Source organism: Vitis riparia, chromosome 8 (genome assembly GCF_004353265.1).
Source record: "Vitis riparia cultivar Riparia Gloire de Montpellier isolate 1030 chromosome 8, EGFV_Vit.rip_1.0, whole genome shotgun sequence".
NCBI lineage: Eukaryota > Viridiplantae > Streptophyta > Magnoliopsida > Vitales > Vitaceae > Vitis > Vitis riparia.
The window spans coordinates 18,726,880-18,740,135 of record NC_048438.1 but is presented as its reverse complement, the minus strand read 5'-3'; the positions used below and the strand labels follow the sequence as shown (position 1 = coordinate 18,740,135).

The window sequence follows — 13,256 nt, the reverse complement described above, 5'->3', positions numbered from 1 at the left end:
TGTTTTGTGGTGGATGAGGTGAAAATTCATTTTTGGGAGGATTTGTGGTGAGGGGATCAACCTTTGTGTTCACAGTTTTCAAGTCTATAGAATTGTCACAGTTAAAAATCTCACAATTTTAGCTATTCTTGGCCATTTTTTTTTTCATGGAATTTTAATTTCTGTCACCACCTTATGAATTCGGAGATTGAGGACCTTGAAAGTCTTATGTCATCCCTCACTCTTGTGCACTTGTATCTATTTGCTCTAGATGTGAGAGCATAGTTAGTGACCCATTCAGGATTATTCTCAATTAAATCATTCTTCATGTTTTTGTCTAATATAATCTCACTCTTGTGCGCTTGTATCTATTTGCCCTAGATGTGAGAGCATAGTTAGTGACCCATTCAGGACAGTCTCAATTAAATCATTCTTCATGTTTTTGTCTAATACAATAGATATTGTTCTTTTTTCCCTAACGAAATTTATATGGAAATCTAAAGTCTTATGTAAAGTCAAAGCCTTTGTTTGGCTAGTGACACATAAAAAGGTAAATACTAGCAACATGCTATAGCAACATGCTATAGTTGAGAAGACTTTTCAAATCCCTTAGGCTTGATTGGTGTGTTTTATGTAGGGGGAGTGAAAAGACTATTAACTATCTTTTCTCTTTTTGCATTATCTGATAACTTTAGAGCTAGGACATTGTCTATCTAGACTAGTCATATTGATTGAGCTTTACTTAGGAGTATATGAGATATGATGATCATTTCATATAAAGGTTATGAGAGCTGTATTAGAGACAAGATCATTTGACAAATTGCTTGTCTCACTTTGTTTTGGATTGTATGATAAGAGAAAAATGTTAGAATTTTTGAGGATAAGTGGAGGACGACGGAGGGGTTGTGGGATTTACTTCATTTCTATTTCTCTTTTTGGGCCTCATGCACTAAGGTTTTTAAAGGCATTTCTCTTAGTATTATTCAGTTCAATTGACATTTTTTGATACATAAAAGAGGTTTGGACATTATTGAGAGGAGCTTAGTCGATGTTGTAGTGTAAACCTTTTGTATAAACTCCTTGTATAGTGGAGGAGTTCAATCATATTTTGATCAGGTTTTTTGTAATTTTGGGAAGGACTCCTCATCCTTCTCATGTTTTCTTTAACATTAGTATATACATCTTTTGTTTTTTTATTAAAAAATTATTTGGCACCTTTCTTAAGACTTGAAATATGGGTTTATGCTTGGAGTCAGAATTTTTTGCCTTTAAACTATAATGACTTGTGGAGATTTTTTATGTATGAGAGAACTTTATAATTTTTATTATGAACTTTTGTGGTTAGATTTGGTCCTAATTTTTGACATTAGTATGAACTGGTCACTTGCAATTCTTGAACCTTTGCATTTGTGCTAGGCATTTTGAAACTTTTACTATTTCATTGGACAATGGCCCCTCTAAAAGCAAGGTTTGAAATTTTGGAAATTATTGGCAAAACATAGTTGATATTTCGTGTATCGGCATGGGTCGATATGATATTACCATCGAAATTTTGAACGAGCGAAAATTTCCTAATTTCGACATTTATTGGTTTTTTTTACCAATTTTTTGGGAATTTCCTGATATTTTTTACCACTCAATGTGGTGAAAGGGTGCAATCCCACGTGGTCGAAGGGCGCTCCATCTGCTGGTCAATACGGTTAAACCGAAAATTGTGATAGACAAGGGATTCAAACCTACGTTAAAAGGATGGAATTGAACTTGGGCAACCACCAGGGCAACTCGGCTCTTGTTTATATATATGCAGAACATTAATATATTAAAGCCACCAAGGCAACTCGACTCTTTTTTATATATATATAGAACATTAATATATTAAAGCCACCATAAAACCAAAATACTAAAACAAATATTTTAATAAATGAATTAATTCTAATTATTTTATTTTAATTCATTTAATTGATTACTAAAAGTACAAAAACTATAATGCTATGATTTTCTTAACAAGTCTCTTTTTATATGATTTATATGATAATTAAATATAAAAATATAAATATTTAAAAAAAATCATACATGTATCATTATTTATTTTATATTATTGAATACATTTGAATTAAATAAATTATAGTTTTAATTTTAAATGTATCATTATTTATCTCATTAATCCAATTTTAAAAACTTACTGTCACTTTATTTTTAATATTTTTTTTATATTTATCCTTTTGATTTTATTTAATTTTGAATGTTTTTATTTTAAAATATTAAAAATATAAATTTATTCAAAAATTGCTAAAATATAAAAAAATTAATGAAGTTCTAATATTTTATAAATTAAGATTAATTTGATAAGATAAATTGTTAATATAATTTTTAATAGTTTTGATTATTTAAATAAATTAATGTCAATAGCAAAAAGTTGTCGCCACAAATTTGTAATAAAATTTTAGAAATTAAATCTCAAATAAAATATTTATATATAAATCTTAGAGATGATTTAATTTTTCATTTAAAATGTAATAAAGCATGTCTTAATAAAATTTGTTTTTAATTTTTAAAATAAATGAATATAAGTATATTAAAGGAATTTAAGATATTTTTTTTCAAAAAAAATTGATAAATATTATCCTTGACCATATCTATGTTAATTACACTTATAAAATAACTTTAGTGGGTGTATTCTTGGTTATTTTATTATTTTTTGAAGTTTTCTTTTAAGCATTTTCATGAATTTTGAATAAATTCCGTTATGTCGATATTTCTAATATATCTGTAAAGTCCAAGTACTGATATATTTGTATTTATTGATATTTTCATCCTTGTTTAAAAAATTTATTTAAGAAAAGAAAATAGGAATGCTAAGAATATTCATGTTACAAATGAATGAATCTGATGAGGGCTAGTTCTCTGAATTAATGGAGATTTGGTACCATGTTAGATACTAAGAGATGGTGCATGATATTGAGCCAGGTTTCATATGCAGAACATAAGCATAAATTAAAATAAGCAGCAGTTACTCTAATACTAATCAATGATTTCGTTTAAGATAGTACAATATGCACCATATGATGGAACCATCATTTTTTTTATAGGCAAACATAGAGTGTATGGTTGGACCATCATGATATTGTGATGTTTTAAGATTTTCAATGATTCTAGTTTCTTTTTTATTTTTTTGATGATAAACAACGACATGATATATTGAATTAGGAATTAAGAAGTACAATAGAAGGATGAAGAATCCTCCTATGAACAAGAACTAAACATAAGGAATGATTCTAGTTTCTTAAAGCAAATGGTTTCATTATTAAGAATTATTCAGTAGCTCCACTTTGATGTTCTTAAATGAAGAAACCTGTGCTTCACTTGTTCTCTTTTGTACATGCAGGTCCTATACTATCTTGCACCTTTATTTCCGAAGAATATCAATTTGTTTTGGCAAGATGAGGTACATAAGTTTCTTGTCAAAGTTGATTAGAGAACAATGGTTATTGTTTGGGTTGAGGGTTCAATCTTTCTTAAGTTTGCTATCAGGGAAATAATTAGAGAATTCTGGGTAAAGTAGCTATCACATAAAATAATATAAAATGCTAGGAAAATTTTGATAATATTAATAGCTGGCTGTTTTTTTGATAGCAAACACAGTTTTTGAATTTGGCATGATGTTTCATTACATAAGTCTTACTCAGCAATTGTTAGCTTTAGAGGTTGCACTTTGAGACCTCATTGGTGATGAATGGAATATCTTCATATAAATAACTGGAACATTCTAGATAAAGTTCTCAATATAATGATGAGAAATTGTTGGTAAAATTTAAAAAATTATATTAGGGCTGACTTTATTAGCTAGCAAATGTTAGCAAAGTTTTGAACATTGACATATGGTTATGGAAGTCCATGTCATTCTAATAAGATTTTCTGAATTTTGAAGAGTCCCAGTTATACAACACTATTTCATTTAACTTTTACAACACCGCTTAATTTTGCATATATAATCAGGTACATCATGGTGCCATTCACAAGTACTGTTAATGATTTAGCAGAATGCTTTCTACCAAAAACAAAAAGAAATAAATAAAAAAAAAGAAAAGAAAAAGATAAGAAAGGAAGCAGGGTGCTTAGTGGATAGCAGAATCTCATCTAGTCATGATGCTTTCATAATTATAATTTTAGCTTACCATATAATTTATAAAATAATAAAAAAAGGTTATACCTTTGAAACTAGAATCTAACTTGTTCCCCTACTTGGTAAGTTCTAGATTCCGAAAATGAAGGCATATGTCAGTGATACAGATGACTTAAAGCAGGATCCTTCATATCAAGAGACTTGGGATGATATGATAATCAATGTAAGTTTCACTGAATTTTGATACCTTTCAGAAAAAGTTTGTTCAACTCTTCAAAACTTTTCTTTTCATCATTAATTTTGCTTGACTACATAGTAGAGTGTATGGCCTAAAATTTCATCAAATGTTACTCTCGCAATGTTGGAAGATCATGGATTTTTTATTTTATATTTTCGTTTCCATTGGGTTTGAGTGTACAGATTTATTGTTCTGAATGAAGTCACTTAAAGGCAACATAGAGTTTAATTATCATTTTTCTTTTGCAAAAATAATTTACAGAAGTTGTATAGCTGGTTTATTTTACATAAGCCCATGAAAGAAATCAAGTTTACTTGTTTTGTATACTCTAAACAATTGAAAAACTCATTTTAAGTGCTTTTAAAAAGGGAATCATTTCAACAAGTGTTTGGTTGGGGATGTGGGAAGTTCCACATTCAAGTCCTGCAGGACAAAAATACCTAAGGAAAAAAAAGGAATCATTTCAAGCATTCCTAAGTAAATCCTTATGATTGGTATGTTTCTGTTTTTGGGTGACAGTTTCTTGCAGAATCTTTGGATGTAATTCAAGACACTGAGTGGGTGATTTCATTGGGAAATGCATTTTCCAGACAATATGAACTATATACATCTGATGATGAGCATTCTGCACTGCTTCACCGGTATTAATGCATTAGATTCATTTTGTTCTCTTACCTTATCATATGAATTTACTAATTTTGATAGAAAATCATTATATGTGGATTTTTTTCATTCTTAACTGCCCATCTTTTAACATTCAAAAGTTTGATTGAAATGATGTCTTTAATAGTTCTGGTTATTTATATTTTCTCATCTTTACTTATGGAAAAAAAAGGTTCTGGTTGTTATTATTCTATGTTGTTTCATCTCTCTAAGTCTTTGTTGTATGACAGTTGCAAATGTGTTTCATCATGAATTAAGGTATCTTCTTGCTATGAGACTAGGATTAAGAGATCTTTGATCTTTGATAATTTGATTTTAGTCAACACTTGTATTTGATTAGGTTTGATGCCAATCATGTATGCAATTTACCTTTGTTATTTATTTTTCCTTGTAGTAGAACTTGTATATTGGACGCATGATAGTAATGAAACTCTGACCTTGCAAATTGTAAAAAATTAAGAAAGAAATGCAGTTGTCTGACAAAAACATATGTGAAAATCAAATTTGGCGAGTCTCTTCCTCCCTATCTCCTTCTCCTCTCTCTCCTCTCTCTTTCCCCCTCCCCTCTCTCTTTTCTCTCTCTCCCCTCCTCCTCTCCTTTCTCTATCTCTCTCCCTGTCTCTTTCTCTGCCTCCTAAAAGAATATCTTGTGAGGAACATTGTATCCTAAATGTATAGGGTGTGTTCTACATGTATCAGGAATCTAGTTTTTTTTTTATTTTTATTTTTTTATAATAAAAAATTATTATTGTCAGAAACGAACAATTTGTTTCATTGAATTGTAGAAGGATGCTAAAGAAAGGATGAGCTATCTTTTACAAAATATGAACTGGCCAGTAACGAAGTAGAGAAAATTACAAGAAAAACAGTGCAAGAGCCAAAGGTCAACAAAAAATAGATAGATGTTACTGATTTTTTCAAAAAGTTACTTTTAGTTGTAGGATATGAACCGCATTGCCCTGACAAACATTGGGGAATATCCAATTAGTAGCTGTTTAACCTTGTCCAACTCAAGTTTCTATGGACAATCTCATTCAAAGAATATAACTATGCTTTTAGATTGTTTCTTATTCCTATGGTTGTGTGTTCTCATCTTTTGCACTTTATTAGCATTGATTTTGGATGTTGTTGTTTCAAAGATACCTCCTACCTTTTGCATTTCTTTTGTTAAGGTACTTCTATTCCAAAGATGGATCTTCATTCATAGGGCTTGGGTATACTTTTGTTGTGTGTATCTGTATTTGATCGTTTCTTTTCCATTGTAGGTGCTTGGGTATCCTTCTTCAGAAAGTTGATGATAGGCTTTATGTCCTTGAAAAGATTAATTGGATGTATACGCAAGCTAATATCGCATTTCCATCAAATAGGCTGGGTTTGGCAAAAGCCATGGGATTGGTATAGTGGAAGTAAAATTTTGTTGTTTACTCTTTTATTCCTTGCATGTTTTTGATTCATTATTGTTACTTTTGTGCCAGGTTGCAGCATCCCATTTGGATACGGTATTGGAAAAGCTGAAAGACATTTTGGACAATGTTGGGCAAAGTATCTTTCAAAGGTGCATCTCAGGATTATAAAATGGAAAAAAACTTTGATTAAAGAAAAAACCAACTTGATCCATCTACTTGATAATCCGAGGCACCATTTTACCTATGAAATCTTCTATTAATATGTTTGCTGGAGTCAAAAGTAAGTGGTCTCAACAAAGGACGTTGCTGTTTCCTATTAGACCCAATTTCAAAAGCCAGTTTGTAGCATGATTTGCTTACCTATAAACATATCTAGTTTTCCAGTTCTCAATTTTTCTATTGAACAGTTTCAACATATGTGATTTAATAACATTGATTTCAAACATTAAAAAAATACAAAATTGTAATCTTAGAATCCCCTTTGAGGTAAAAATTCTTTCCTGACCTCATAGGCATGGTTTCAACCTACCCCCAATATATGATATTCAAAAGATCCAGCCCTTCATTGTGAATTGGTAATTATTGTAGATTTGCTTAATTTGGATGTTCCCCCCTCAATTAGGTGGAAGTGACAAACTTTGGTTACAACTAGGTCTTATGGTTTTCAAGGAAGAGTAACTATTTTTACTTTTTTGGTTTGAGGATTTTTTTTAAGGAGTGTTGTTCCCTGATTTTTATGATTAAAATTTAAAATTTTAAGCAACAATTTACTTTTCAGTTTACTTCAAAATGACATTATCTTTTCTTGTTTGCTTTTTAAAACAGTTATCTATTAATTTGAAGAAGATTTAGACTGCTTTTGAGATAAGATTTTCTTTTTGTTTTTGGATAGAAGTTGAAGCTGAAGGTAAAGACATAATTTAAAGGGGCAATCTTGGTACCATGAAAATTTCATTAAAATTAAAATATTGAAATAACCTCTGGCATAGGCTAAAAAGATGCTTTCACAGAAAGCAACATCCTCCTTGTTCCATATGACGCCTTTTCAACTTAGAAGCTCTTTGTTTAAGTTAGTGAAATAGATCTAGAAGGCCTTGTTGGAGTTGAAAAAGCGCTGTTGGCTTCTGAAAAGCGGTAGGGTCTTAGTCTGGGTTAGTTCTTGTTGTTTTGTTTTCTCATAGGAGAAGATACACACACACACACACACACACACATATATATATATATATATGTATGTATGTATGCATATATTGATAGACAACAAGAGCCTGTATAAAAAGCACCAACAAAAAGGGGGTGCACCCTATGCATAACAGGCAATATACACAACATCACAATGAAAATATATACATAATTTATGCATGTGTGGCACTTGACAGAAGGAGCACAATCCTTGTACACAGAGGGTATACATGGAGCATCTAAAGCTAGTTGTTTCCTTTTTAATCCTTTTGATTTATTTATTCATTTAGTTTTTGTCGATATATGCAAATTTTGCCATTGATTTGAACAGTTGGGATTTGCCTATTGCAGAATTTTGTCTTTCTTCTCTGATCGAGGCAGAATGGAAGAATCTGATGATATACATGCTGCTTTGGCACTAATGTATGGGTATGCAGCAAGATATGCTCCATCAACTGTTATTGAAGCCAGAATAGATGCACTTGTGGTATAATATATCATCTAATTATCTTTTTCTAAATCTTTGTGGTTATTTGTATTGCCCCTTTCTTGATTGCTGTCAGCTTTATTTTTGATATTATTTTTTGTAAGCTAAATATAGAGCTATGCTTATTTTAACATGCTCAATCTTTCTGGATTTTAAGTGTGGCTTTCATTGTGATGATATCTTGGGTGCATATTTTTGTATTCTTGTTTGCATTAATCACATATTTCTCTTGCTTATAGGGGACTAACATGCTCTCACGGCTTCTTCATGTACGGCACCCTACAGCAAAGCAAGCTGTTATCACTGCCATCGATTTGCTAGGTTGGTAAAGCATTTTAAAGGTTCAAAATTAGTTTTATCTTTTCTGCTGCAGTTATCACACATATTTCTTTGATAAGCCTTGATGATCAGGAATATATGAGCAGTTTTGGTTTTCTAGAATTCATGATGTTTGTCTTCATAAAGCTATATTTAAAATGCAGTAGTATGATGTTCAGGAAAAATCAAAATGCTGTATTTGGTCATTCCTAAATTGTTATACAGGGCACTTTTGCTGATTGTTTCCCATCTAGTTTGAATTTTGGGGGGCTTTTTTTTTCCTTTCTTTTTTCTTCTTTTATTTTTCACTATATAGAAGCTTGGGGCCATTCTATTCTTTGCAAAATCTGCATTTCTTGAGAAAATAGCATGTCGTGAAGCATTGAACTTAATTCTTGATTGGCGCCATTGGCAATTAATCTTTTCTGGGAATTCAAAAAATCAAGAAGTATTGTCCTGTTCTGAAATTGGGTGTGTTGTATATTTCTTGCAATCTATAATTGATTCAAAATTTGATGTTCCGTGTGTCATTTTGCTTGTCTGAGACAGGTCTATGATATAGATAGCTGTGAACATTTTATTTCCAAATAACACTACGATCTTGTGAATATGACAGCACTGTTTTTGTGAATCCAGGTCGTGCTGTCATTAATGCAGCAGAAAGTGGTGCATCATTCCCATTGAAAAGAAGAGACCAGCTACTTGACTATATATTAACTCTGATGGGCTGTGATGATGATGATGGCTTTGCTGAGTCTAGTCTTGAACTTCTGCATACTCAGGTTTGTTTATTGGTTTGTATGTTGTTTTATACTGCACTAACAATGTTAGCCATTGGATCAACCTTTTTTGGTGGAGATCTTTTTCACTTTTTGGTGTATTAATGTCCATGCAGGCTCTTGCTTTAAGTGCCTGCACTACTTTAGTGTCTGTGGAGCCAAAATTAACAATTGAAACTAGAAACCATGTTATGAAGGTGAACTGCACTGTTTATTGTGATTATATGTCAGTAACATTGGAACTTCTGTTCTATGCTTAGTCACTGTTGTGAATATCCTTCTTTGAATTTGACAGGCTACCTTAGGATTCTTTGCTTTACCAAATGAGCCGTCTGATGTTGTTGATCCCCTTATTGATAACCTTATCACTCTCCTATGTGCAATACTTCTAACAAGGTAATAGCTTTATGATGTTAAAATATTTGGTGTGCGCTTTTTTGAATTGCTCACTCTTTTCATCAGCTTACCTTTCTGGATTAATTCTTTGATTTTTATTTATGTCTCATGGAAAATTTTGATTTTCCTTTTTCATGAACGTTCCTAGATAATGGAAGCAATTAAAGTGATTTGCTTAGGAAATGGGAGAAGTTAGAAATGTAAGTAGTTGGGAAGACTTACCACTTTCCTTTGTCCTCCCACCCTTTTACAATTCTCAATATCAGAGACATGCAGGAGGGAAAGAAAAGGAAACAGAGCAGGAGAATAGAACTGGACTCTGTGATGATTTAGCCATTTGTGATCATTTTTCCGCAGGAGAGAAAGAAAAGGAAATAGAACAGGAGAGTAGAACTGGACTCTTGTGATGATTTAGCCATATGTGATCATTTTTCCTAGAATTACAACATTTAAATTATGAAGGTTGCCCTTCTTAAAATTAAAAGGCTTCTTGTAACTTTTTTCAGTTTTGTGTTAACCTAACAAGAAAAACAAAATCCATGATAATTGTTATGTGTGGTTTCCATAATTTGTTCTTTGTTTATTTATTTAGCAAGTTCATTTCTTTCAATACATGTATATAATATTTTGTTTTGTCCTTGTCTAATAATTACAAGTTGGAAACTTGTAATTATTTCTATCAATATCTCTGTGTCGTTTCCAATAAAAAAAAAAAAATAAAATTACAAGTTGGAAATATTTTTGTTGAAGATAGTAAATGACATTTTTCGTACTATAATATTTCTATGCAAGTGACTGAAATTATTATGCTTTGGGGGTAACTGATGCAAACCAGTGATCAGTTATGAAATTTTATGTGCTGTCCTGCGTTGAGAGGGGGTAGTTGCTGGTTTGTGGTGGATTCAAAGTCGTTTGAGGTCTTGGTGGGGGAAGTTCGTGGGAAGTTGAGAGGTATCATCGTGGAAAGAAGTAGAGGCTTTTCCTCTTGGATTCAATTTGGAGACTTAAGCCTAAGGAGGTTACTGGATGGAGTAGGAGAATGTTGTAGGGAGGAAAGAGAAGGAATGTTGTAAGGAGCTCTCAGAGGATTATGGAGAGATTCTTGGTGTGTGACAGGTGATTTAACATGATTAGATATCCCTCGGAACGTAGTAGAGGTGGTGATTTATCCCTTGACATGAGGAGATTCTCAGAGGTAATTGAGGACTAGAGTTGAGGGATTTGCCCCTTTAGGGAGGTTGGTTTACTTGGAGCGACAGTTTAAGTAATCAATCTAAGTCTAGAATTGATCAGTTCCTGATTCTTGATGACTGGGAGGTTAAGAGGAGGGTTTTAAAGATTTGTTGAGATTGTGGTGGGATGGGCTAAATTTTAGCAGGTCTGCTAGCTTTATACTAGCTAAAAAGATGAAAGCTTTGAAACCTATTATGAGGAATTGGAATAAGGAAGTGTTTGGGAAGATTGAAGTTCATAAGGCTTTGGCATTGATCTGTGTGAATTTTTGGGATAAGGTGGAGAGGTGTCGTTCACCGTCTTTGGTAAAGGAGGATTCTAGGAGGGAAGCTAAGGAAAATTACAAGAAGTGGGTCCTATTAGAAGAGATGTCTTGGAGACAGAAATCAAGGGAAATTTGGTTGAAGGAGGGGGATAGAAACTCGAGTTTTTTTCATTGAATGGCAAGTGTGCACAGAAGAAGGAACCAAATGGCTAGAATCAAAATTAATGGAATGTGGATCACTGAGGACATTGAAATTAAAGAAGAAGTGATTAGAGCTTTCCAGAAACAACTCTTAGCCATTGATGAGTGGAGACCCAACTTAAGTGGTCTGTCCTTTGAGATGTTGGGCTCTATGGAGGCAGAAGGGTTGGAGAAACCTTTTACAGAGGAGGAGATTTTTGGTGCTCTGTCGGATTTTAACGAAGATAAAGCTCCAGCCCGGACGGTTTTTCCATGGCTTTTTGGCAGTTTTCTTAGGAGTTCGTTAAGGATGAGGTGATAAAATTTTTTTAAGGATTTTCATGAAAATGGTGGGCGTTTTGTTCGGAGTGTGAACATGACCTTCTCAATGTTGATTGCAAAGAAAAGGGATGCAGAGGACTTGAGGGATTTTAGGCTTATTAGTCTGGTGGGGGGTTGTATAAGTGGTTGGCGAAGGTGCTGGCTAATAGGTTAAAACTGGTGCTAGCCAAGATGATTTCCAACGCCCAAAATGCATTTGTGGGAGGTAGGCAAATTATGGATGCAGTGCTTATTGCCAATGAAGCCATTGACTCGATTTTAAAGAGTAAGGGTGGAGCAATTCTCTGCAAATTGGATATTGAGAAGGCGTATGATCATGTGGAGTGGTACTTCTTGTTTTCGGTTCTAGAAAAAATGGGTTTTGGAGAGAAGTGGATAAGATGGATAAAATGGTGTGTGTCTATTGCTAGTTCTTCGGTTCTGGTTAATGGCACTCCTACGGGCTTCTTTCAAAGTTCTAGGGGTCTTAGGCAGGGAGATTCTTTTTCACCTTACCTGTTTGCGGTAGTGATGAAAGCTCTTAGCTGCCTCATAAAAAGAGCTGTTAGGATAGGCTTTTTGTCACCTTGCCAAGTCAAGGGTAGAAGGAGTGAAGGGGTAAAAATCTACCATTTGCTGTTCGTTGATGATACCCTGATTTTCTGCAAGTCCAACGAGGACCAAGTGACCTTTTTGAGCTGGTTCCTTATGTGGTTTGAGGCAATATTAGGGCTGAAAGTTAATTTGGATAAAAGTGAGCTGATCCCAATGGGCAATGTTGAGAATGTGGAGGAGTTGGCTTCTGAGCTTGGTTGTAAGGTGGGTAATCTGCCCTCCACCTACTTGGGGATGCCTTTGGGTGCTCCTTTCATGTCTGTGGCAGCTTGGGATGGAGTAGAGGAGAGATCCCATAAGAGATTGATTATGTGGAAATACTAATATATCTCCAAGGGAGGGATAATTACTTTGATTAGAAGCACACTGTCCAACTTGCCTATTTACTTCATGTTTATTATACAAATGCCAAGGGGGATCAAATTAAGGTTGGAGAAGATTCGGAGAGATTTTTTGTGGGGATGTGGGGCCCTAGACCAGAGACCTCACTTAGTAAGATGGGCAACAGTGTGTCTTGAGAAAATGGGGCTTGGGGGCTAAGAGCCTTTCTATGCTTAATAGCCCCCCCCCCCCCTTGCAAATGGAGTTGGCGCTTTGCGAATGAGAGAGGGGTTTTATGGAACCAAGTAATTAGGGGAAATATAGGGAAGAACGAGGAGGGTGGTATTCTCGGGATGTAAGAGAGGGGTATGGTGTAGGGTTGTGGATAGCAATTAGGAAGTTTGGGCACATTGTGAGTAGTAGAATATCTTTTGTGGTGGGGAACAGCCAAAGGGTGAGCTTTTGGAAGGATACTTGGTGTGGGGATACACCTTTATGTGCTTCATTTCCTTCCTTTTTTTGCCTTAGTTGACCTTAAAAAAGCTTGGGTGAAGGATGTTTGGAACGGGACAGTGTGGGGGGTTGGAGTCCTTGCTTCACTAGGTCTTTTAATGATTGAGAGATGGATGAGGTGGAGGGCCTTCTGTTATGCCTGTGTGGTCAGAATCTGATCTTGGAAGAGGAGGATAGGGTGCAGTGGATGGAATCAAAGGATGGTTTTTTCTCGATGAAGTCACTTTACAAAGCTCT

General features: G+C 33.8%; 1 protein-coding gene across 4 annotated transcripts in view; it reads left to right on the top strand.

Annotated features, from left to right (window-relative positions):
- LOC117920317 (protein SHOOT GRAVITROPISM 6) overlaps nucleotides 1-13,256 on the top strand; it is a 52,974-nt gene that overhangs the window by 11,240 nt on the left and 28,478 nt on the right. For all 4 annotated transcript variants that reach the window (XM_034837762.1, XM_034837763.1, XM_034837764.1 and 1 more), the window contains 10 exons: nucleotides 3,365-3,424; nucleotides 4,236-4,325; nucleotides 4,860-4,981; nucleotides 6,269-6,398; nucleotides 6,479-6,558; nucleotides 7,943-8,078; nucleotides 8,318-8,399; nucleotides 9,033-9,178; nucleotides 9,292-9,372; nucleotides 9,471-9,571. In XM_034837762.1, the coding sequence (XP_034693653.1) occupies nucleotides 3,365-3,424; nucleotides 4,236-4,325; nucleotides 4,860-4,981; nucleotides 6,269-6,398; nucleotides 6,479-6,558; nucleotides 7,943-8,078; nucleotides 8,318-8,399; nucleotides 9,033-9,178; nucleotides 9,292-9,372; nucleotides 9,471-9,571 (1,028 nt within the window). The remainder of the gene's footprint in view (nucleotides 1-3,364; nucleotides 3,425-4,235; nucleotides 4,326-4,859; nucleotides 4,982-6,268; nucleotides 6,399-6,478; nucleotides 6,559-7,942; nucleotides 8,079-8,317; nucleotides 8,400-9,032; nucleotides 9,179-9,291; nucleotides 9,373-9,470; nucleotides 9,572-13,256) is intronic.